This window comes from Taudactylus pleione, unplaced genomic scaffold, assembly GCF_031769625.1.
Source record: "Taudactylus pleione unplaced genomic scaffold, aTauple2 ptg000389l, whole genome shotgun sequence".
NCBI classification, from domain to species: domain Eukaryota; kingdom Metazoa; phylum Chordata; class Amphibia; order Anura; family Myobatrachidae; genus Taudactylus; species Taudactylus pleione.
Genome location: NW_028284790.1, coordinates 2,409,391 through 2,436,283, shown reverse-complemented (window position 1 = coordinate 2,436,283; position 26,893 = coordinate 2,409,391). Strand labels below are relative to the sequence as shown.

At 43.0% G+C, this 26,893-nt stretch overlaps 1 protein-coding gene across 7 annotated transcripts in view; it reads right to left on the bottom strand.

The window, feature by feature from the left end:
- INPP4B (inositol polyphosphate-4-phosphatase type II B) overlaps positions 1 to 26,893 on the bottom strand; it is an 813,539-nt gene that overhangs the window by 87,476 nt on the left and 699,170 nt on the right. For all 7 annotated transcript variants that reach the window (XR_015869683.1, XR_015869684.1, XM_088445787.1 and 4 more), the window contains 3 exons: positions 21,098 to 21,270; positions 14,763 to 14,886; positions 963 to 1,080 (listed from right to left, as the gene is read on the bottom strand). Coding sequence is in view for 5 of the 7 variants with exons in the window: in XM_088445787.1 (XP_088301913.1) it covers positions 963 to 1,080; positions 14,763 to 14,886; positions 21,098 to 21,270 (415 nt within the window). In the remaining 2 variants the exon portion in view is untranslated. The remainder of the gene's footprint in view (positions 1 to 962; positions 1,081 to 14,762; positions 14,887 to 21,097; positions 21,271 to 26,893) is intronic.

Genomic DNA, 26,893 nt, shown 5'->3' with positions numbered 1-26,893 from the left:
CAGTGCAGTGTCACTTTAACATCAAAATCATAAAACAAAATCAGACCTTCAATTCCTTCTATTTCTTTTATAAACTATACTATTTAACTCCTTGATTACCTTACACCTTAATTAACTAAGAAATGTTTGTGTTTATGGTAAATAAAAAAAATAAATAGTTATAGCATGACATTATATTTTCTTTCCTAACTTTTTACTTGTTTTCTTTTAGGTACTAGTGAGTCCAATGAAAACCTGATCTAGCAGTCAGTACGGCAATAAATATGCTATAGTTCATGGATATATTAGGATTTATGTGCATGGGAAGCCTAATTCAGTAGACCCATGAATTTAACAGGACGTTTATATCCGATAAATCTGTGGGATGTCACTTGATATCATGGGAATTTCCTATTACAAGTGTGGAAGTAAACAATTTTGGATAACACTGGTTAATGTTTGCATTCGATGTATAAGTCTATGGTGGTGAGAATTTGTCTTCACGGTTCAAAAAGACACACATCACATCAGATCAGCTCCTACGATACTTATGTCTCTGATCCAATTATGTAAAATTTTGTTGTTTATTTTTTGTATTTTATGTCACTGCTTGTATTGATTTATTCGTAACATTAAAGAACAAAGCCTCAAATTAAAAAAATAATCCACAAATTATTATTTTTTTTACAATTGAAGACTGTGATTTATTATTTATCATAGAGGTTTGTTAATAACTTAATTGAAAAATGAAAATGCCAGACCTTTAAAAATGTCATTAATAATTCCAACACCAGACGCAGACAAAATACAAGGATATAACTTGTGATTAAATAAGAGGGAATTCATTGTGGCAATATCAACATCACAATGCATCATAACACTAATTACTTGTGCAACCTTATTCGTTTTGATAAACAAAATGCTTGTTTAATCTAATTTCCCAAGATGGGAGAAAGCCACTGTCTGGTACAGGCAATGCTTACCGTCTTCCAGTAACAGCAGGCAGAAAGTCATCTGATTTAGCCTCAGTTATTTTAAATACTACGTGCCTCAAATCCGAAATGCTGACAGCCATGTCTTCTAGCATTCCAACTTCCTCACCTGGGAACAATATGGGTGGTATGAGTGACAGTACTCTATGTAACATATCACGGTATTCTAATACAACTGCTGACAATGTACATGTAATTATATGGATAAATGCAAAGTTACGCGTTCTTTTCTGTCCGTCACTTTTATATTTTCTAGAAATTGAATGGACAAGTACAATTTGCTATTGCAAAGGTTCATGTTTGCAATTTATTTTGATGATTAGTATACTCAAGGTAAGTCCAGTAGTTATGATCATAAAAGTCTATTTTCTAATCCTTAAAACCTGTGTTTATGCTGTTTTATTTATAGGGACATTTGTATCCTACAGATGTGCAGCTGCACAATAATAAACAACAAGATATTTTCAGCAAAAGTTTTTAAACTCTGGGACTGTCTCTAGAAATCAGAGGTAACTGTCAACCCAAAAATCAGTGTAAAGCTGTTTTGTACTTGTGCATGCTATGTAACATGGTGAAAAGTGAGAGTAAGTTACAGTGAAGTCTCGTCGATGTAACATACAGAACCTCCATGCCAGGTCTGAAACAATTAAAGCAATGACAAACCTCCCTAATGTCACAATTAAAGCAGGATAGTCCCAATGTGAGTGTACTGTTCTGTCCGTTGGCTCCTTTGTCCTGATTCCCAAGATGTTCGGGATTGTGTCCCCGTTCAAAATGGGGAGCAGTTGATACTTGTGTGTGTGGTGATTCAATAAACCTTTAGAGGAGGATAGATTTAATACGCTAGGCATAGGGGAAATGACGCTTTCACAAGTGGATGCACCCATTTTTAAATGCAAGCACATATTGTCTTGATTTAGACCGGGACTGTGACAAAGTTATAATATCTTGAGTACCTTCTATTTCCATATGTGAGTAGAGGGAGAAAACTCATGTAATGTTGGTTAATAACAATACGCTTGACAAACCCCTCCCATATAAACAAATATTGCTTTGATTTATTTTGCAGTCAGATATTAAAATGGTTCTCGCTCTGTGTTTGCGCACTCTATGGATTTGTGCAGAAAGTAAACTTTATTAGACAACAATTCAATTACACACAGACTGTAATCAAAGCAACAGAACATATAGGGCTCTATTTACTACAATCCGTATTTGTAATGCAGATTGTAGTGTGATATTACCGACTGAATTCACATTGCGAATTCAGTCAATATCACAGGGAATTACTACAAATCCATTGCAGGGACAGAGCTTGCGAGAAAGCTCTGTCCCTGCGAATCCCCTCCGCACACTAGTCACGGTATTTTTGCAAAAAATACCGCGACAAGTGCCCCGTGCATGCGCCGACCGGCCGCAGCTGCTACCCCCCCGGCGCTAAGCCCCTCCCCATTGCCAAGCTCCGCCCCCACGATCGTGCCCTCCCCGCGACCTCCCCTCTCCCTTAATTAAACTTACCTGCATGATCCGAGCTCCGGTGATGTCCTCCATGTCCTCCGGTCAGGTGACATCCCATCCTGCACTGGGACCCTGTCAGGTGACGAACGGGCCACAGTGCAGCATGGGAGACCAGCTGACCGGAGAGAGGACATCACCGGAGCCCTGCACTCCGGTCCCTGGACTCAGGTAAGTTAATTTTTTTTTTGTTTGCAGTGTATCAGCGTGTGGTCTGTTTAGACCACACAGCTGATTACTTGGGCGGCTCCGGGCTCTGCTCTGCCCGTTATAGCGGAGCAGGAGTCCGGTAAACGGGGGAGACCCTGGATAACGCCACCTCTAGGTGGCATTATTATTATCACAGGGCTTCACCCAGTATTTTTTCACAATTTATTTTTAGTAACTTTGGTCAGATCACATTTCCCATAACAATTATGGGAAATGCAATCTGCTTACTAAAAATAAGTGATACTTAGGGATCTATTTATTAACATTATTTTTACTAAAATAATGTGAAAAAGGGAGTATTCACACCCTTTTCACATTATTTTAGTATCACCTACAGTTACTAAAGGGCAATTGGAGTAGAATTCGTAAAATTCTGCTCCAACCCCTGAGTGTCACTTATTTTTAAATGTGATGATTAGGATTGGTGTTTAATCTGTATCTTTATTCAGATGTTTCGGCTAGCTTACTCTCTTTGGCCACTTATGCTGTAGATTTATATGTTGCTGATTGTTGTATATGCATTTGCTACATTGTGTATTTGTTTTTCATATTTTGTAATTCTTTTGAAATAATAAACAGATTACAAAAAAAAAATGTTTTCCCAACATTGATAGATTTGAACAGATGGCAGCTTATATTCAACTTCCGGGTTCTATTATTAGACATCGATGTTTAGCAGTTAACGATCGTGAGAGGCCAATGTTTTTCCCCCATTGAAGGCCATTTGTTGTAGACAACATTTATGATAACATCTTGGTGTCCCAAACCATACTGTGTGTGCTGTGTAGCTCCACCCCCTCCTTCTCTCTCTTTAGCTAGAGGACAGTCGCGTAGTACACTTTACTACTTGTAATTTGTGCAACTACATACATATTGTCAACTGAAACTGACTAGGAGCTGACTAGAGGATCAGGTAGCAGTAGCAAAGTCAGTTCTGTACATAGGTGATCCGTGTCACTATGCATATTTACAGAATATAAAACTCCAACTCAGAATACACCAAAATAAAATATGTAAATAACTATACTAACAGCTCCTCATAGCATAGCATGGCATTACTTATCCTGCACTGTGCCGAATGGTGTTTAGAATGATTTGAAAGACCAAGATTTAAGATAAGGTGCATCCGTGTGTTAATGAAGGATGCTTGCATTCATCATTCATTTAATATGCTCTGCATGCAAAGAAGGGAAGGCACAACACTGAGCTGGTTGGACACGTTTCAGCTGACTGATTTACAGCTCACTTCAGGCTGCCAAGGTTGATGACTGATTTTCATAGCGGCTGGTTGAGTGGGTAAATCACCGCTGCAATAGCTTTAGCAGGTATAAGAATCTAGCAAATTATGCATCCTTGTTCTTTAAGTGGCTGTGCATGGTTTCTGAAGCAAGAGGACCATAATAATTATACCAGGAAAGAAATTACTCAGTATGTTGTGAGCAGTTAAGAGATGATCACTTACTGATTACCAAAACCAACAGGGAAGAATTGTCATTTTGCATGGTTAATTAAGTTGGGCTCAGAGTCAAAAGCCATTGATTTGTTCATAACTAATGCAAATAATGTGTCTTTATTTATTAGATAAATTAGTGATAGAATTTGCATAACAGAATACGATTCCTTAAGTAGAAGTTTCATCTTTGAAACAATTCTACATGCATGTAAACATAAAGCACATCTATGGGCGTGGCAAGCTTCTGATGTCATCGGACATGCTCCATCTAACTGTACATCATGGTCACTTACCCTAAATAATACAGCAAGCATTAAAGACAGATATTCTCTCCAGTGCCACTTTCACTGCTATGAGCCCTAGATGATGCCAGAGCCAGTATAATGGCCGGCTCATCTTCCCGGTCTTCCCTGCAGATCTTTCATGAATGTCACTGACCAGGTCTTTTGTTCTGGAGAACCAGCAGACCATGACAAAGAAAACACAGAACATTATGGGCCTAATTCAGAGGTGCATGAGATGTCGATGTCGCACACAAGAGCCCAATGTTTTATGTCTGCGCATGCACGCACTGCACATGCATCCCATTGGTTACCGCCAGGAGACGCAAAGCGAATTTGGAAGCAATAGCCCTGGATTCCAATAAGTGTCCCGGGAGGGAACAGGGGGTGGTTAGGAGAAACCTTGTTGCTTCCTACCACAAGGGTCTCGTCGCAAGCCCGATGGTCGCGATGGTCTTGACCATCGCAACCATCTTCCTGGCCGCTCGCTATAGCTGTGGGTGGTCACTCACAGCTATACGAGGGGCCAGGAGGCCGCACTAAAAATCAGGACGGACGGCCCTGATTCAGAGCGAGCGCTCTCTCAGAGCGTCCGGCTCTGAATCAGGGCCACAGAGTACCCACAAAAACAACCATCAATGAGAAGCAAAAATGAAAAACAAGAGAAAGAATGAGGGCACCTGGCCTGAGGTTGCCCATCTGGTAAGTGACTCTCTATCCCTTCCTTTATCCAGCCTGCACAGCTGAATATGGGGCTTAGTTGCCATGGGAGTTTACAGCTGTACACTGCACACAAACATTCAATACATCTGCTTTCTAGTATTTTTAGGTATACATATATAAATATTTATGATATATATAGTATGCACATACTGTACATTTTCTGTTATTCACACTATTGCTTTACATCTGTGTACAATTTCCGTAGTAGCTCATAAATATTTAATATACAATATTAAATATTTCTGAGCTACAGTTTATCCATTAACAACTATATTCAAGTATGCTCTTTAATTACCGGAGTATTGAGTGCATAAACATACAAGTGTATTGTGTAGCTATACATACTGGACCTCATTCAGAGTCGGTCGCAATTGCCGATGCGCTCGTAACCAACTCGATGTTTTGGCCTGCGCACGCGCAGTGGCCGCACTGCGCGTCAGCAAACCCTGGAGCGACAGAGAAACTCCTTACCAAACTCGGAACTCGTTACCAAAGGGGCGGCTGTCGATGTTGATCGACAGCTGCCCCCATTTGGTAGGCGGGCTGGGGGGGTGGTTTCCAAAATGGAGGCGTTCCTTAGCGTTTTGTGGGCGACCGCACTGACATCATCAGTGATGTCAGTGGGGAGTTTCCTGCTCCATCAGAGCAGAAAGCTCCCTGGGGCTTAAGAGTGCCCAGACCCAACCTTAGGGTCTGGTCGTAAGCCCCGATGGTCGCGATGGTGATCACCATCGCGACCATCAACCTGGTCGGTCATTAAGCTGTGGGTGGTAACCCACAGCTTAACGATCGACAAGGAGGTGGCCGGTCAGGATGCAAGCGGCCGCCCTGATTCAGTGCGACCGCTTGCAACTAACGACCGCCTCTGTATACTAACGACCGACTGCATATTTTCGCACAGCTGCTTGCAACTAACGACCGACTGCATATTTTCGAACAGCTGCTGCATGCGGGAACACAGCATGATGGCATTTGCATTCATATCTGAAGCAGCCCCGATACTTTGAGCCCATAATTAGGAAAGTGAGTCTTCTGAAATTAAGAATCTGAAAATTAGATGTGCTACTAAACTGTACTTACACTTCTACTACCTGGTGAGTGCAAGCAAATGAGTCCACAGCACAAGGCATCAATCTGGCAGATCCCGCTGATGAGAGTACCGGAAATTAGAAAAGTAACAGGTGAATTATCTTATTGGGACAGAAGTCCAAAGACCGTGGTTGGCGGAGACCGTCTGCGAAAGAATCCTTATCATGTGGCATTTTATCTTAATTTTTATTTATATCACTTACAGTATAAGGTATGTTTTAATTGTTGTGACTTTTTTACATTATCCTGATTTTTTAGGGGCTGAATCGCACGTGGAGGCTATTGCTGTGGACGATTTTGTGAATACTGAGACACCGTCTTGCAGCGATGCAAATCCGTCTCAGTGCATATTTAGATGCACCATCGGTGCACCAACGTATGCACCATCAAAAAATTCAACAGCCCTATGGCAGGTGCAGCCTCTTCATCTGAGTATGGCGACACGCCCGCATACTGTATGCTTAACCTCCCAGGAACGCCCAGTGAATTCCACAGACTGAGGGTCAGATTTTGCTCTGCGTCTGTGAGAGCTAACAATCGGGCATGAGTAGTGAGACTCAGATATATGCGCAGACTTAAAGCACTGGCCTGAGTGCAGCATCGCCACTGCATGCCACCCAGAATCAGGCCCCTAGGGTGCCCACCACCTATTGCTATAATGAACTTTGTAGATTCATAATAACGATATCAATATGATTGTCACGACCTGGCCCTTGAGGTTTCTAGTCAAGGGGGGGGGGGGGTGACTAGGTGGGGAGGCAGCAGCAAATGAAGAAGTACATACGACTTCCTCATCGGCTAATTCCAGATGTTGACGTGACCTGACCAGAAGCTCGGAGTCTAACTCATTGGTGGTTTTCACCAGTGACCCCAGTGAGTGGCTGGATTTTATCAATGGTGACTATCGGTAATCACTGATGTTAGTAATACAGAAGTATATTGGTAGAGACCGATGTTGAATATCACTGGAGAGTATCAGTAGTGACCGATGTTGAATACTACTGGTAGTAACTGATGTTGAATTTCACTGAAGTGACTGATGTTGAGTATCACTGAAGAATATTGATAGTGACCAATGTTGAAGAATATCGGTAGCGACCGATGCTGAATGTCTCTGGTAGTGACTGATTTTGAATATCACTGAAATGACTGATATTGAATATCACTGAAGTGACTGATGTTGAAAATCACTGGTAGTGATCGATGTTGATTATCACTGAAGTGACTGATGTTGAATATCACTGAAGAATATTGGTAGTGATCAATGTTGAATATTACTGGTAGTGACTGATGTTGAATATCACTGAAGAGTGACTGATGCTGAATAGAAGAGAAGAGAAGTTGTTCAGACGACTTCCTGTTTCCTGCCATCCATTGGAGGAGAGAGTCAGCTGAGTGGTGACCAGGCTACCATTGGTGGAGGGTCCGGTCAACTGAAATAGACAATATGACTGCACCCATGACCGTCGCTGTGGGAACTCCGATATGGAGGATTTCATGGAAGTCAACAGGGCCCCGGGGATAATCCTCAGCTTGTCACCCACCGCCGCACCTGGTGTCTGACCACGCAGCTAGTCAGGGGAAGCCAGCGCCGCGGTGAGTAACAGCCAATCCCAGGCTGAATCCTGACAATGATCTTGTCTTGGTGGGTACAACTGTTCAACTTATTCATAGAATTAGTCTGGTGATGACATTTCTGTCTTTCTGTGTTATATGCACAAGTAGTGTAAATTAGGCAGGTACAGTTCAGATGCCATCTGTCATTTGCAAACTAGTATTGCACTGTGTAGCGACTTAATGAGCCATATTGGGTGGGATGCACTATTGAGGTTCTTGTGGTCAAAATTCCAAAAATGACGTATTCAGAGGTTTGGCCCTTTACCGTATATGAACCAAACTCCGGAATGCAACACGTTCTGGGGCTTGGATGCAGTGGGCAATGCCATCTTTAGATGATGTTGCCCAAAAGAGCTTCTATTCTTAAAGTGCTATTAGAGGGATCCAAATGGATCCCTCCCAGCACACCCTGCGGTGCGTGTTTTACTCAATGCAGGAGCAGAAGGACTCCCAGGTCAGGTACAGTATAAGTTACGCCACACATTATGTGCTTTGTGGCAGAAAAGCAATATGTAAATGAGGGCACATCTGTAGCAAGAGAGGCAAACAGAAGTATTCAGTGCTGGATGGAAGAAGATAAGTATAGTTGGATAGGGAGCTCCTAATGTACTGGGGGTAGGGATGCTGCTGGGGGGTTAGTCGTTTAAAGGTGGGAACTAATCATTTATTATTGGGCACTATTTATATGAAAGGGATAGGGAGGGGTTGGGGAGTGGCCTAGCACTGTCTAAAATGATAACCTCACCCTTTCATGAAGTACATCCCACCCGTAGTGCACAAACTAGGCCAGGAAAACCCTCACTGTAGACTACTTCTCTGGAAGAGCTTTTATATACAGCATATACAGTATCACAATGTTCAACATTTTATAGTGCCCATAGGCATGCGCACAGGGAGCCTGATTCACTACGTACACAACTATGATTACGCACGCAATCGGCCAATTGTTGTGTTCTGTGCATGCGTATGCATCGCAGTGCGCAAAATAGCTATTCCAATCATGACTGCGATTGCAGTGACTATGCAGACCCATCGCAGAGTGATTGACAGTAAGTGCCTTTTGTGGGTGGTGACGACGGGGGGGGTCGAGCAGACAAGCCAGTGCGCTTCAATGCCGTTGCAGGGGCGTGCATATTTTATCCACTGCAATGGCCTACGCAGCCTGAGGCCTGATAGCGTGCCTGGTTGTTAGCAATTTGTGAGTAAGGTCATAGCTTGTGCAAGTGTGCGTGAGGCTGCGATGGTACTCGATTGTACCGATGGTTTCGCAGTTTTGCTAAACATTACGGATGTGTGGTAAGTAAAGTGGGCGTCCTTGTGTAGTGCTGCAAGGGAATAGCGATTGCAATGAATTAGCATAGTATCGCAGTTGAACTGCGTGCGTAATCACTACTGCAGACGGTAGTAAATCAGGTCCAGGGTGTGCGCAGTGTGGGCCCATACACCCGTTATGCAGCACCAACCTGAATTATCACTGACTGAACCGGGAATGGCAGTGTACCTGGGGACGGAGCAACACACGCTGTGACGTTACAGGACAGTCCAAATAAGCAGCACCACATCTTCAGCTGGACCTCAGGAAGAGAGTAGGTAGGCCAAGATGGGGGCGTGGCTGTGTGAGACATTGGTATTGCAGACATTCCTAAAGAAGACCCTGCGCACTCCTATAAAAGTGCGGCAATGTGGTCCTGGATGATATCTACTACTAATTATAGAGATGGGTAAGAGTTAATTCCCATAAGGAAACTGATATTTATTCCTAAACTAACCCAAGTACATGAATATTATTTAAAAAAAAAGAAAATTGAGCGCACACTATATAAAATATTCAATAACACAATAATTGTATGTGTTTATATCATGCTGCTTCCCTGTAAGGGGTTAACTGCTGCACCAGAACTCTTCCTTCTCCACATTTTCTCCCCTCCCTGTTACCATATTAGGAAAGTATAATAATTAAAAATATCTAAGGCTAAATCTAGTGATAACAGTGTAAACCTACAGTACAGTGGCTTATGTAGGTCTAAGGCAGAGATGGGGATTCAATCTGACTGTATGAGATCTCTGAGGGGTGCATTCTGCATGCTGCTAGCAACAGCCTCACAATAATAAATTGGCTGCTTTTCTTGTATGTTACAAGTGTTTTTCTCTAGGTTTGTCTCAGTCCGTTGTGAGATACGTATATTAAACCAAAAAAATTATAAATTATTTATTTGAGATTTAATAATGAGAGGGTTAATGTATACAGTATTTAAAGTTTTTTATGTCATACTGAGTTCAACTATGCTCCTGCAGTGACTTTTTGATTCTGTTATGGAGCATACACATGGTCAGATTTGTCAGATTTGTCAGATGAACGATTTGAACGATTTTACCAAAGTTTTGAACGATTTGAACGATTTTTGACTGCATTAAAATGAATGGAATCATCCAAATCTGACTGCAAACACATCAGATGTCAGATATTGTTATCTGACAAACGGGAACGCGTATCGTTCATCGTCCATCGTTCAGGCATGTCAGATATGTCAGATTTTCCTTCAGATATGAACGACTGAACGATTTTTAAATCGTTATCGTTCAGATCTGAAGGAAAAATCTGACCGTGTGTATGCACCATTATAATTACTGCCTGATCAGTGAGCTTGCTATCTAACTGACAGTAGATTACGCAGGTGCATACTTTGTAGTGTGATCATTGCTTATTGAAGATGTGAATGCTGTGAAAGAAACCGATTAATTATTATTGGCACACTTCTCAGGGAAACAAGGAGTTATTTTATTCAAACCTAAACACACTGGCATATTGACCAACTGGTCTAGACTTTTATGTACATACAGTAAAATATATGCCATCCTTAGACAGTAACCGTTCTGGATCACTGGCTTTGGAGCAGCTGATTATCTCATTTGTGCATTCGAACTCTTGCATCAGACTAAATGAAATACAGTAGGACTGATATGGTTCCTAAACTGATTATTACAATGTACTGTGAATGAGAGTACAGCAATGATTTATTGTACTGTACTGTATGTATCTATTGTTGTTAGTGTTAATAATAAAATATAGAAACCTAAAATGAAATTGAAAATGTTTATTTTTTTCTGTTTGGGAAAACGGTCTGCTCTGAATCAGTAAATTATCCATATTTGTGCCCATTTATATAAATATATATTTATATATACAGTGTGCACACACACATTTTCCCCATGATAAAGTCCAGGAAAAGGTGACAAAGGATGACACAATGGGAATTATTCTCCTCTCTTGTGATCTTTGGGATTGATTCCCATCACATTATATTAAATGTATGTATATTATCTGAAGTTATTTTATGTAATAAAACCATTTTGAATATACTACACTATATTCTTTTTATCTATTCCTCCATACTGGGGCCTTGGAATGTGAATGAAGGAGGACGTGGCAATGTATATTATTGATGACCAAGAATGTCATTGGTACGCTGCATATATACGAGTATGTTGGAGGTTAGGCCACACTATTTATTTACACACATTGGGAGCGGATTCTTCCATATAGGGGTTCATTGGAGTTAATACCCAGGTTATTTTACGTGTTTTTGGTGTAGTGAGTGTGTTACCAGAATTGCACTATATTATTCTGGGTAACTGAGGAGAACATTCCAGTGGTACCAGAGGAACAATAGGTTTATACAGGGCACTTTGTACATATACAGTAAACATGGTAAGTGCACATACTGTATGTTGGGAGTTTTTTTGTCTCACTAAAATACTATACCTAGAGAGCATCATTTGTCTCCATCTTTATATAAAACAACCCACTAGTCCATGATCTCACTGTATAAATGTATTTATATTGCACATATTCTACTTCTCAGCAACAGTGGGAAAAGTCTATAGTGATAAAAGCTTTAAGTGCTCCATGGACCCAGGTATTTCCCTCCTTCTAGTGTGGGATTGTTGAGGATAGTCCATTTTAACTATGCATTTAGTTACCTTAACGTTGTTCCCCATTTTGCACACACTTATGACTTGGAAACCAAACTAATTGCCTGCAAATTCAAACGCTACGTGAAGAGAATGAAAATAAATGTTATGGAATCAGTATTACCATTGTACAACATGACCTACATAGGCATAGAGTGTTCTGCAAATTTTCACCAAAGCTGTTTATCCTGAGTGACCTTAAATGTAATAGCTGATGGAAGGGCACACTATGGGCCAAATGTAGTAGGGTGAGAGTTTAGAAAATGTGAGAGTTTAGCAGTAAACTCTCACACTAGTACATAGGTCGAGTTATATCCAGGGGCGTAGCGAGGGCGGAGCTCATGCTCCAGGCGCCAGAACCTGTAGGGGGCACCAGCAGGGCCGGTTCCCTGCCACGATCACATCTCATCTCTGCTCCTCTGGCTGGCCGGTCTATCAATGCATATTCATAATGCTGCTGGCCCGTACTCCAACCTGTACTGTACTACTGTGTAGTGAGGGGCCAGATTGTGATATCAGCGGTCTGTGACTAACATCACGTGTACTTTGAGCCCCAGAATGCCTTGCAATCGGCTTTCTTGAGGCACAGTTTCTAGCACTGCAAAAGTGAGGGGAACTGAAGTTCCCTTCTCTAAGCACTGGGTAGCCGGCTGAAGGCACTCAGAGTGTGCTGATGTGTCATCGTCAGCCACTCTGAGTGCTGCTTGCTGGTCAGCGGGGTCTCCTCTGAGCTTCCTGTCACACGCTCCGCTGTGCTATGAGATGGGAGGGGAGTTGGATGGGGAGGGGGGCACATAGGGGCATATGTAATCAATAAAGGGGAGATGGTGTCACCTAGGGAGCTATGGTCACTGGGGTGAACGGGGTAGGGGAAGAGTTATATTACTGGGGAATAGAGGAATAAGTCACAGGGGTGGGAATATAATATATGATGGTTTCAACATTACAGGGAGTCAATTATTAAAGGGAATTCTATTAAAAATATTATTTAGAAAATGCTCAAGGATTGGGGAAAATGCAGAAAGGCTTTCTAGACCTACCCACAGGGTGGCGCCAGACACCCACATGGGGGGTGCCGTGACGTGCTTGCTCCAGTTGCCGTGGTTCCATGCTACGCTTCTGGTTGTATCTTCAAAATGGGAAAACATCTGGATGAAAGTTTAAATCGTGAGAGTTGAGTCTGGAAAACATGTAAGTTTACATGTTCTCAGACTCTATTACTATGACGGTGTTTAAAAAGTGTGAGAGTTTTCCTAAACTCTCACCCTATTACATTTGGCCCTATATTGTCAAATTGTTTGCTGTATTCACACAATTGTAGGCAGGGCTGATGTATGAAGAATTCATTAACCTGTTGTTGGGTTTCGTTGTATTGTTTGTGGTGGATTCAAAGTCTAATATACTCGCTTAAGTTTAACAGTCATTTCTCAGAAGTTCTTGGAGCTTTACAATATACAGTATACTTGTGAAAGCTACTAATAGCTGTTCAGTGGTGTCCTATTTATCATAAATGGCTCCAACTAAAGGTGGCCATACCTCAGCGACTGTTAGTCGCGATCCGGCGATGCAATGGGAAATGCCCACCATCGATGTTCTGCGATCCTGCGATGCCTGGTTGCAGCATCGCGGGATCACGGAAATTCATCGCAGATGAATGGGGCCCATTACTTTGAACAAGCCAATTCAATTTATCTGAATCTAATTATCATCCAGAAACTACAGACAAATAATTGGATTGGAAAAACTTGAATAAACAATTTGGAATAAAGTTGGATCATTTCATGAAGAATCAAATAGCTTTAAAGCAAACTAGTAAATACAAGCATATGTCCAATAAATAGCAGTACTGATCCTCCACATTGACTTTCTTGATTGTATTGTAGTTGTGTTTCTATATCATCAATTAGCCCCTAGTGTGACCTACTGCTCTCCTTGCTCTTCTTTGAGCTTTTTGGCGGCAATGTTGGTCCCGTGTGTTCACACAGGATAATAATGATATCTTTACATGTCTCAATTGTGTTCCCTGTGGGTTAGGTAATCATTTCACTTGGTTTAATTATAATACATAATAATGTTTTATACTGCTGTTTCTTGAGTCAGTGTACTTTGTTGTAAAGTTTTAGAATGTCTGTATAACCTTATTAGTTGATGTCTGTATAACCTTATTGGTTGATGTTTGTATGTTGTGTTCAGTAACTAAATGAAATATTTAATAAATATATATATATATATATATATATATATATATAGCAGGTACCTGTAAGAAAGTGGATTTAAAAATGCAGAAAAGTGCAGCTGTAGTGGACGCAGACTCAGTGGGTAGTTAAGGTATAGAGAAATGGGGCAGGGGCATATTTTGTTTAAAGTAGATACCTGGCAGTGAGTCAGAGAGCTGTGTTGCCCGCCATATCAACCACAGGAGGGTGACTGAAGTAGGGTGGTACATTAATTACTGTGTCAAACTGCCATGAATGTATCCATACTGCAGGGACATTTGGGAGGTATATCCCCTTCTAGCTGCTCTGTAATAGAGGGCACCACTTCTCCTTTTCTTTCTGGTGGTACTCAGTGGTACACAGCCATGGCACCTGTTCTTCAGTCTAATTCCACAATCAGTGAAATCATTTCAGAAATTAAAACTAATAAGCATCTGCATATTTATGCAGACTATGAAAGCTATGATAAATCTTATTCCAACTTTTGGCTGTACAGTAGATGAGTACTGGAACCTTTTTCATTGAAAAAAAGCCAGGCCAGTGCCACACACAGTGGGTCGTATAATATTACAAGTGAGAAGGCAGATTGGCAGGAGTGGAATACCATTTTCCATGCCCCATCCATGCACACATAATTTGTCCTGGTGTAGAGTGCATGTGAATTCTGTTACTTTGTTGCTGATTATTGGTAGGTGTACGCGCTAATAATACTTACTGTATGTGCTCAGAAGGCCTTCATATTGCACAAGTAATCCCACCATGCCAAGTTGCTGTAGAAAGCCCTGATTGTGTAAACTGGAATGTAGCTTTATTATAAATCCACAGACCAATCCGGAAAGCTAAACAAGAAGAAGAAAAAAACAAGTCAGGCATCGTAATCAATACAATCATTCTTACATATAATATATATATATATATATATATATATATATATATATATCCGGTGTGTGTATATATATATATATATATATATATATATATATATACACACACACACACACATTGTCCAAAGAGATTCGTCACTCTGGAAAAAAATTGGGGGGTGCCTTCCTAAGGATAGGACCTTACACAGGACCTCTCCCATGGTGGTGCTTGGTAGCATCACACCAATAAAGAAAAGGAGGCAGCACTCACAACGATATAGATCAAAAGGTGTCTAAATAAACAAAAACATGGGTACAGATAGAGGTCGACGTTTCAAGGCGTGATGCTACCAAGCACCACCATAGGAGAAGTCTTAGGGCCTGATTCAGACCCACTCGCGAGCGGCTGTCCGCTCGCAAGTGGGTCGATGTTATGGACTGAGCATGCGCATGACGGAGGGAGCTCCGTCGTGCGCATGCGCCAGACGCGACGAGCGAAGGAAAGTCCTTCGCTCGTTGTGTCCGATCAAAGGGGGCGTGCTGTCAATGTTGATTGACAGCACGCCCCCTTTGGTGGGCGTGCCGGGGGCGTGCCTCCCTGACGGGGGCGTTCCCACGGGAACGCCTCCCGTCAGAAGCCGGCCCACTGACATCACTAGTGATGTCAGTGGGAGTGATTTTGGCTCTGATAGAGCCAAAATCACTCCGGAGCTTGCGGTTGAGAACCTCAACCGCAGGCTCCGGCTCGCAATTTCGATGGTCGCGATGGTCACGACCATCGCGGCCATCACAATGCACGCTCGTATAGCCTGTGGGTGGTGACCCACAGCTATACGAGCGTCCAGGAGGACGCTCCATGAAAATGGAGCCCGGCCCTCATTCAGAGCGTGCGCTCTGCTCAGAGCGTACGGCTCTGAATGAGGGCCTTAGTGTTCTATATATATATATATATATATATATATATATATATATATCTCAAGAAGAGAAGACTTTGGTGGAGTGGGCCTAACAATTTATTGCAATACTTGGGAACCAACATTATCTGAAACACTTTTGAGGGTAATTAGGTGAGTGCAGAGCATGTATGATTTGTATTCTTTATTGAAATGGTGTGGTCACATATCTCAGGCACCGCAGATGGTTGTACACCATGGATTAAAGCTTATCGTTTATATAAAATGTTGTGGTCACATTTTCTCTTGCACCCCATTTTCCCTTACAGTATTGTAAGCCAATTCTTGTCATTTAATTCCCCTGGTGCCATTAATTCATATGCTTGGAGGAGGTTCTGTCTCTTTAAGCCTATGAGCTAACAGACCTGTGTAATTCCTATTGGCAAAGTTCTCATGTTTTTACGAGTCAGTGTAAGGATTGGCCAGAGGGGAAGACTTTGGTGGAGGTGGCCTGTTTAACAATGTATTGCAATATTTTGGAACCAACATTCCTTTACATTTAAACTGAATTTAAATGTAATGCAGTTTACAAAGCATGTATGATTTATATAGATGTGTCCTCTTGCATCTTCGCCGATCGCGCTACATACGTGTGCACACATCAGGCCATGCTATTAGACACGGCTGCATATGCTATGCCGCAAGCTACATTCGCACCATGCAATCCTATGCAGTCGCGGGTACGTGACTCTGCAAACATGCAAGAGGACATATATGTATATCTATGTGTATACACACACACACACACACGCCTCCATGGCTCGGATTTGTTTTTCTGGCACATCGCACAGATGCCCAATCGGATTGAGATTTGGAGAATTTGTAGGACAACACCTTGAACTCTTTGTCATGTTCCTCAAACTATTCCTGAACAATGTTTGCAGTGTGGCAAGCGCAATATCCTGCTGAAAGAGGCCACTGCCACCATGGAATACAGTTGCCATGAAGGGGTGTTGTCAGGTTTCAGCCTAGGATCGGCTGTTACTCACCACAGCGCAGACTTCCCCTGATTTCTCATGCAGTCAGATGTCAGGTGCGGCGGCAAGTGATGCGCTGAGGCTTATGCCTAAGGTGCACTTCCATGTGCTGCTCTGTGACAGTTTTCATCACCTGAATGATCCTTTGTCCAATGGTAGCATGGTTTTTGTCAGCTGACGCTGTCCTCCAATGGACTGCTAACTTGGGGTATATTACTGGGCTCTGGACAACAGGAAGTTGCCTGTACAATGTCATTTCTACTAGTGTTTGCTTACCGTCACGTCGTTCAAGGTTCCCTTGCTATTCTGCTCTCAAGTCATTTCTAGTTACTCTCCTGTGCTAGCGGTGCATCTGGATACCTTGTCCGCATACCCTGTACATCCTCCGAGTACTAACATAGTGTCACTCTCCTGTGCCAGCGGTGCATCTGGATACCTTGCCCGTGTACTCTCTACATCCCCCGAGTACAACCACAGTGTCACCCTCCTATGCCAGTAGTGCACCTGGATACCATGCCCGCGTACTCTGTACATCCTCCGAGTACAACTACAGTGTCACTCTCCTGTGCCAGCAGTGCATCTGATATCTTGCCAGCGTACCCAGTACAACATCCGAGTACAACTACAGTGTCACTTTCCTGTGCCAGCAGTGTGTCTAATACCTTGCCCGCACACTCACTACAATATCCAAGTACAGAATCCTCGCTTGTGCTTCTTTCAGAAGTACATTCTCCTGGACCTCATCTGTGTTATCTCCCTCCATTTCCCGTCTATCAGATACCTGACCAAAGGGCTGCAACCTGCTTGCTGGGTGCAGCTTAAACCCATATCCCGCTTGGAGGGGTCACTGGTGAACACCTCCCAGCAGGTTAGACGCCTTTGGTCAGGTCTCACCAACATCCGATACTTGTTGACGAGGAGAACATACATCCAGGCCCCTCACCTCTGATTCCTTCCACAACGCGGGACCTCAGCTTTCAGTAGGAGATCCTCCTGATTCGATCAGGTCCTGGGAAATGTGGGGGTGACGATGGAGGTGGATGAGGAGAGTGGGTATTATCCCCACTCACCTCACGCCACTCCAGGCCTGCTTCCTCCAACGTCCATTCTCCCCACCAGGGGACCACTGGTGGTCTCAGCTGCCTTCCACCCATCACCGGGCACACACTGGCCGTACCGGTCACACCATCAGTGACCGGCTCCACCACGGACCAGCCTCCCCACAAGTGTGCCCTCGTCCACCCGTCCCGGGCGACCACCCTCCACATTAGGGTGGTCCATTCCACACTGCACCACAGAAGTCAGTCCCCCAGCGGATCCCCCCACCCGCTCCTTTGGCCCAGCGGACTACATAGCAGCACCAGCAGGCATAGGGAACCCAGTACCAAGCATATTCAAACAAGCACCGCAGACCGGTCGCTCACCACCACAGGTCCGGTGACCTCCCACAACCAGCAGCACTGTGCATCTACAGTTCGACCAGCACTCCATTGACTATTGCCAGTCTACTACTGCAGTAACCAACCTCCTATCACGGCCGCACCGTCGGCATACCACTTACTTCATATCCTACCGGTAAGTAAGTACTCCGAGACATTCTCATCACCGCGCGGGACGCCGCCTAGGTGCTGACACCTCACTCACCAAACTCTCCTACCCACCTCCTGAGACTCCTAAGACTGTAGCCAAAGGTCCTGCCGGGGATACTTGCCGGTCTTTGAACCTCACGGCAAGGAGACCCCTGAAAGGGTCCACCCACCTCCCCAGTCTCATTCTCATTCACCTCCATCGTCACCCCCACATTGCTCGGGACCTGATCAGAGCAGCACTGTGAAAGATTTGGCCCCCACACTCTGTTTGGCTCTTTCATTTCATTTCAATTTTATTTTTGTATTCATTCATACCCTTTTATTTCATCATTCCTCCCTCCGGCACACGCAAACTCCACACCTTACCCACTAATCACACCACAACAGCCAGTACCACCACATTAAGGAAGAGCACACTTTACCCCCCCCATTTCCAATTCAACAGCAGTGCAGGACAAGGTACTATCTCACAAAGGTGCAGCACTCAACACACCGCACAACCCCACCTATATACCGACCTGATGACCCATCACCAGCCTACCCACTATCCACCCAACATTCCCTTCCACCTCCTCCCTCCCACCACACACTGAAACACGCCACACGCCGACACACATGAACGCAGTTCAAACCCTTTTCGATCCTCCTGATCCAGTTGTGACAGGTGTACTTCATCTACATCAGTGTTTAGTGGGTGGTATGTGTCAAAGTAACATCTACATGAATAGCAGGTCCCAAGGTTTCCCAGCAGAACATTGTCCATCACACTGCCTCTTGGAGCCATCACTCTAACTCAAGTAAACTATGGACATGCACCTGGTCATCCACATGATTTAAATGAAAATGTGATTCATCAGACCAGGCCACCTTCTTCAATTGCTCCATGGTGCAGTTCTGATGCTCACGTGCCCATTATGGGCACTTTTGGCCACGGACTGGAGTCAGCATGGGCACTCTGACCGGTCTAGGCTACTCAGCCCCATACACAGCAAGTTGTGATGCACTGTGTGTTCTGACACCTGTCTATCATAGCCAGCTCTTCTGTGGAATCGGACCAGACAGGCTAGCCTTCGCTCCCCATGCGCATCAATGAGCCTTAGGCGGCACCCATGAACTTTTGGTAGGCACACCACTGCATACTGGGAACACCCCATTGTTTTGGCAATGCTGTGACCCAGTTGTCTAGCCATCACAATTTGGCCCTTGTCAAAGTCGCTCAAATCCTTACACTTGCCCATTTTTCCTGCTTCCAACACATCAACTTCAAGAACTGACTTGTGCCTAATATATCCCACCCTTTGACAGATGCCATTGTATTGAGAAAATATTATTCAATTTACCTGCCAGTGACTTAATGTTATGGCTGATGGGTGTATATCCCATACTCTTCTGATTGCAAAAATAGTATTACATATAAGATTTGCACTAAGGGTTAAATCACAATGCAGAACTACTATTGGTACAGAGTATTGTGGTCCTTGACCAGTAAACCCCACATAGTTTTTGAAAACTGTAACACATTTATATCTAGGGACGTTCTATCTACAGGAAGGCCCTCTGGTGGCCAAGGATGCTGCCTGCTTGATTGTGGTCCAGTTTGTGTGGGCTATAATGCAGTTGCAGTAGGTATTACTTTCACTTTACAGGGGTAATGCACACCCAGAGTGCCACTGATTCAGGAACTGTCAGTGGACTATTTCACAATTCATATCACTCTTTTGCGAAAAAGCTGGGCACTGCAGTGCTGTGAAATATCTGCCAATCATAACAGAGCTAATCTTTTAATAGGCTCCAATATGATTGTGTAGAATACTGAATTATCCAATTGTGTAAAATACTGAATTGTCCAGCCAATGACAACAGTGTGAGTTGCTGTGAGGTGTGACGCTCTCACTAACAGTGGTGCTTGGCCTGGCCACTGAATATCATATGAGTTCTGTGAGTTATCTAGTGATTTATCAAGAATAAATACTGTATTCCATTATCTATCTGTTTGTTTATGGAAACTTCATGGGAGGCATGAGGGTGCAGTAAAATGGAAGAGAGATATATGAGTAACTTATGACATACTGTAATATGGACTTTTCCAGTACTGGTTAATATTAATAAAGGTTTAAACACATTTTTCATAAATAATGTTGAAGAAAACCAACACTTTATGAATCACTAGTGATAGGTGGCAGGTATGGGTATTAAACAGTCACTTACTAACCACAAAGTATAAAAGGGGTGCACAGACTCAAGAACAAAGCAGCATGCTCAGTTACTGCTTTAGTGTTGAATTTGTACATTGGAATGTTTTATTACATTAATAACTGTATGCATAAAACATGCACTTTCCAATGTGTAGTCCACGTGATTGGTGCCTATGGGATCCCACTGAATACATAGGCTGAAGCCAGATCTCAGCCATTCCCAAGCATACTGTAGCTGCAGGAGGTATATGCTCTGTAGCCAGACTGGTCTTCTTTTAGGGTTGTCAACATAGCATAGATCAGGACAAATGAATTTCACATGCCATTTTACCTGCTATCTGCTTAAGTTAAAGATTGATGTCTGCCTCTCAATATCATATAGTAAACCTGCAGTGGAGACTGCTCTTCTGCATGCCAAAGTGCCTAATTAATGGGTATGTGGATGATGCCAGCATTCTCTAGCATGGACTTACGGCTTGGCTGAAAACCATGTCTCTTCTGAAGGTAAGGCGCAGACATTGGGGCAAGCCGCACGCCAGTTCTTGAAGCACAACAAAAGTCATTGATGTCTTTGCCTTATCCACTACTTCTGTTACACAGTCTTTTAGTGTAATTATCAGAGGGTAGAGCTGTTCATACCAGTCTTCTGTACGATAGAAAAAAGGACAGTGATCAAAGTAAACAGAAAGGGAACATCTTAAAAGGAGTGTCTGCTGCCGTGCTGTGAAAACACTGAATACATAAAAATATTATGCAAAATTGCACTCATAAAATAGACATCACATTTGTTGAATTTGTTAGATGCTGTAACCGGTTTCTAGCTCGAAGACACTATCACCATTGAATATTGACAAGCTTATAAAGCACCAGCTGTTCACCAAGATTCTTTTCCAGTCATAAAGGAGATGTGAGCTGTGGAGCAGGAGAGGAGCATAATAGTCTACAACCATCACAATAACTGGTGTTCATATTATTAACCAGTTGTGTCACACTCACTTACAACTCAACCTTGCTACGTAATTGGCACAACAGCTGTGTGAGAACAACATTCACCAAATACAGTGACATATAAACATCATTTCTATGAGTTAGTAAAAGTAAAGTGAGATGTACGCTAATGCCGCTGCTGTGTCTGAAGATATGCAAATGTCACAGACGCCGGGTGATGTATTGAGACGCCCACTGGCAGCTTTGCAAATCCAAGCATCTGTGTCAAAGACACAGCATCAGTCCAAGATCACATGATTGTCGCAGTCTTGAGTAAGCCTACAGTCCCGCAGAATGGGCGCACGAACAGAGACACCGGAGCCATATTTCTTGGTACAGGATCGCAGATGCAGGGTGTGACATGCCCCTGAAACGGTAGTGAGACGCCTGCGTTCTGTGCCGCCACCCCCAATTACCTCTCTGTAATACTCTCTGACTGTTAATCGCATTGCGAGTAAAAAGTCGCTGCAAGCGACTATGGTAATGTACCTGCACGCATGCCCAATGTTACTCAAACGCATGTGTAGATTGTCGATAACCGCTCAACTGCAAAAACATCGGCATAGTGTACACCTCTGAATCAGGCCCAATGTCCAAAAAATGCACAGATATTACAGATTAAAAAAGAGGAGAAGATCCAAAGCCATTAGGCATACAATCTGAAGGGAACCAGGTAGGAGCTGATGGGAAAGTGTCAGCAGGATGGTCTAAGGCTAAGAGGTCACAGTAACACCTCTCTGAAGATACAGCATGCCTTTTCCATGATTGCTTCAAACTTGTGAAGCTGTGTTATTATTGTTTTATTTTACATGTATGACTTGTGTTATTTTACATGTATGATTTGGATACATGTGTATCTAAAGCTATATGGGGGCCATAGTCTACAAATGTCCACAACCATAACAAATTAGATGTGCTGCACTTCTGCAGCTCCTTATTTCTGATTTGACAATAGTTGATAAGTACACAAAAAATTTACATATTTACAAAGAATACAAAAGGCAAGAAAGGCAAGAAATGTTGAACAATAATAAGGGAATAATGTCAGGTATACCAGTTCGACATTAAGCATGTGGACATAGTCTGAATGTCAACAGAGTCTAAAGGTTGACATTTAACTTGTTGACATTCTCTATGTCGGCACTTACATAATGTTGAAATTTTCAACATATCAATATTATGCATGTCGACAGCAACAATGTCAACCATAATATCTATGCCTAACTCTAACTGCAGCCTAACCCTAACTCTGCTATGTTCGTAACGTAAACATGCATAATGCCGATATGTTGCATGTTGACAGTATGATCATGTTAACATTCATGATTTTTTGACATACAATATATGAATGCATCTCAAGTATACGGAGTAAGGGGGAATATAATTATTTTCCATAAATGGTGGCCAGGAGAATGACGTAATAATAATGCAGGGGGTGCTTGATATATATTTTTTCCCAGTGCCCCCTGCAATGCTGTATGATGGGGGTGTACTTTAAAGGTGAAGGAATGAGGCTTAATATTGGGGGGGGGTTGGATTTAAAGATCTACAGTAAAAAGGTAGACATTATCTAGATAGACAACAGATGTTAGACAGTCAATAGGTCGACAGGGACATCTAGCAAGATGAGAGGCCGCATATGAAGTGCCTGGAGGTAGGCTCTGTGTACTCTTGCTGACCTGTGTGGAGCACATCTGGCTATACAATAGTCTGACACTATCTAACACGGAATCGGTATTTAATTCCGGCGGCTGAATAGCCGCTGGATCAAATACAGACAGCGGAACCCCGACGGACCTAATTCCCGACTGGGGCTGGTAAGTAACCTAACCCTCCCTTCTCCCCCCCCAACCCTAACCCTTCATTAGTGGTGCCTAACCCTAACCTCCCCCCTAGTGCCTAACCCTAACCAACCCCCCATTGCTGCCTAAACCTAACCCCCCCTCCCCGCATGCTAAACCTAACCCTCCTGTGGGGTGCCAAACCCTAACCCCCCCTTTCCCTACCCTAACCCTCCTGGGGGGTGCCTTACCCTAAATCCCCCCAGGGGCAACTAAACCTAACCCTCCCCCCCACGGCTAGACGCTAAGATACCTGGCTTACCTTTGTTTGGTATGCCGGGTGTCGGTATTTTGTAGTGGGGCTAATCATAGGCGTCGGGATTTCGAAGCCTATCTTTAGTCCCTTGTCGGGCTGTCAGTGTCGGGATATCGGCGGGCGAGATAGCTGCCGCCGGTATCCAGACTGCATCCCATCTATCACATGTATATCGCATCACTGAACTTTCCCTCCGGTGTCAGGACACTATTATGTCACACAACGCACGGCCTGTGCGGAGAAACACAGAAACAGAGTATAATGGGTATACATAGTAAGAATGATGTTACAGCGTCTTTGGTTAGTATGAAACACTGTTCTGCATCTCTCCTGTACCTGTGTTGATAATCACTAGTGTTATTATTACATAAATGTGCCAATGGGCTGTATTATCTGCCTTATAGAATATATAAAATAAGATGGCATCTGTGCTATGTGATGCTGGATGATTTTATCTGAAAGATAGTTCTTGAAAAAAATCCTATTTTGGTTGTTGGATTGCTTGTTCGAAAAGTGGTGAAAACTGCATCTCTGTGCGGTCACATTATTATTATTATTATCCTTTATTTATATGGCGCCACAAGGGTTCCGCAGCACCTTACAATGTACATAAACAAATGAGCACACAAGAGAACAGTTATTAACAGTACAAACAATGTAGGACAGATACATGATTAATACATTGCTGCATAACACTTAGATAAGCAGCATGGTGTCGGCAGCCAAGGGTGGGGTACTGTTGTATATTAAAGTATAATCAAGTGAAGGAGAAGCACATGAGGGAAGAGGGCCCTGCTCGTGAGAGCTTACATTCTAAGGGGAGGGGACAGACAGACAGGGGTGACACAGATGGGCTGGATACAAGGGTTACAGTAATATAACATTTATGGTCACATGCACTATGTCATTACCACATGATATTCTGAGGAACACATACATGTATATTTCATAAAAACCTTGACATATATTAAATATATGTTGATATTTGTTATTATATATTACATTTGATTAAAAAAACCTGATGGTGTGCTTTGGCAATTTTAAAAACATTTTCAGTGTGCCTCTAGTTGAAAATGGTTGAATATCACTGGTATAGATGCACACACATCATATTTTCTGTCCACTATTCCGTGATAACATCACACGCAGTGTTGCTGAGTGCAGAACGCTGCCTAGAAAATAGCTACATTAGTCTGACACTTTATTGTGAAAATCAACCTGAAAAATTCTCATCCACTCTTTTTAGCTTGGAGATGAAGTCAGTAAATTGGTTTCTAAATGATATGATAAAATCCCAACAGATGCAATTAAGTGACCAATATTCAAGAGCTCTGGTTTGCTGCAATTATATCTGCAGAATCTGTCTATGCTCTAATCCTTAGCGCTGTATGTACAGGTTCCTGGCCTCAGTGATCAGTTGTACTGTGTAGTCCAGGAACTCGGTTCTGCTCTACAGCTGATTTTTAATAAGCAAGTTTTTACTGGTAGGTTTAGGGATGAAATGTACACCAAATGTAACATCAGATTGATAATAATGTAATCTATGAATTCAATTTAAGGAAAACATAATTTACATGTAATGCAAGAGCGAAGGACAAAAATAAAGAGAAATTGTAATTCAGTTTATCTGATACAGTACAGTAATTGAAACATTAACAAGCAAGTGTGGCCTAGTTCATGATAATTCATCTAATTACTCCTGTTTCACAACACATAAAGAATTTTCACAGATTAAGTTTCCCCTGAGAGTAACAATCCAATGACACAGTTACTATTGCCTGTGAAACAAAGGCAATTTGTGCTGCCTAGGTCACTAAGGTTCTGCTGAAATGCAATCTTGTACCATCATTTATACAGTACAGTACATAATATATCACTCTAAGCTTAAAGGGAGGCTGGAAAATTGTGTACATTACAAAAAAAGACCAATAGGTGGCAGTAGCTTACTAGTCACATTACATGCCTGTTAGTTCCTTTTCAAATCCTGTGTGTTTGCTTTTTGTTCATTTAGATTCTTCTCAGCGGAATCATTGATAAAAGGATTATGAAAATGAAAGCTGTGGATCCCATCCTCCCTACTGATCGAACATATACATGCATCTCCCTGAAATAATCTGCCTTCTATAAACTGCTGTGTGCATGAGTGCGCTATTGGCATGCAACGTGTAAGTAATACAAATGCATGTGGCCCAGTGTAGGACTGATGTCATTACTCTCCCCTGCTTCACTGCTTACAATTACTGTACACACTTTGTCAGGCAAATAAACTGCTGGCAAGAGAAGGCTTCAATCTACTCATTCCCCCTGACCTTGTCCCAAACCACTTGTACTCCTCCACACTCTTGACTTTTACTCATCGTCACCAGGGGACCATGAAGATAAAGTATATTGTTTTCATACGTTTTTTCATAACAAAGGAAAGTATGTTACTCTGCCCTCCTGACGTAGAGGATGGGGGCACTGCGAGGGACCACTGCTGGGGGCTCTATATAAAGGGCAATACTGGGGGTACTGCATAGGGGGGGAGACTACAACTGGGGCCACTATTTAAGGGACATTGCATAAGGGTTACCACTATTGGGGGCACTGTGTAAGGGGCTTACTACTGGGGGCACAAGGGGCACTGAACAGGGGGGACCACTACTGGGGGCACAAGGGGCACTGCATAGTGGGGGGATCACTACTGGAGGCCTGCATAAGGGTGTTGTCTCCTGTGGCACACGTGGGCACTGCATATGGGCACTACGACAGGGGGCTGCCCCTAATCTTTATTTTTACCTTACATTAATCCCATATGGACCCGCCTCCTCCCTGAAACACTTGAGGGGGGGCGGCGCCGTAGCACGCACGTTCTTCGGGCACCCTGGCTACACGCTACTCCTCTGCCAGGGCCGCCTGCATGCATTTGCCCCCCAGGCTAAAAGTTGCCAGCCAGCCCCTGCTAGAGTAGATTTATAAAACATTACCATCTGTTACTATGCCATGTGAGCAAACATAGAGTAGATGTATAAACCATTACCATCTCTTACTATGCCACTTGAGCAAACATACAGTAGATGTATAAAACATTACCATATGTTACTATGCCACATGAGTAAACGTATAAAACATTACCATCTGTTACTATGCCATGTGAGCAAACCTAGAGTAGATGTATAAAACATTACCATATGTTACTATGCCAC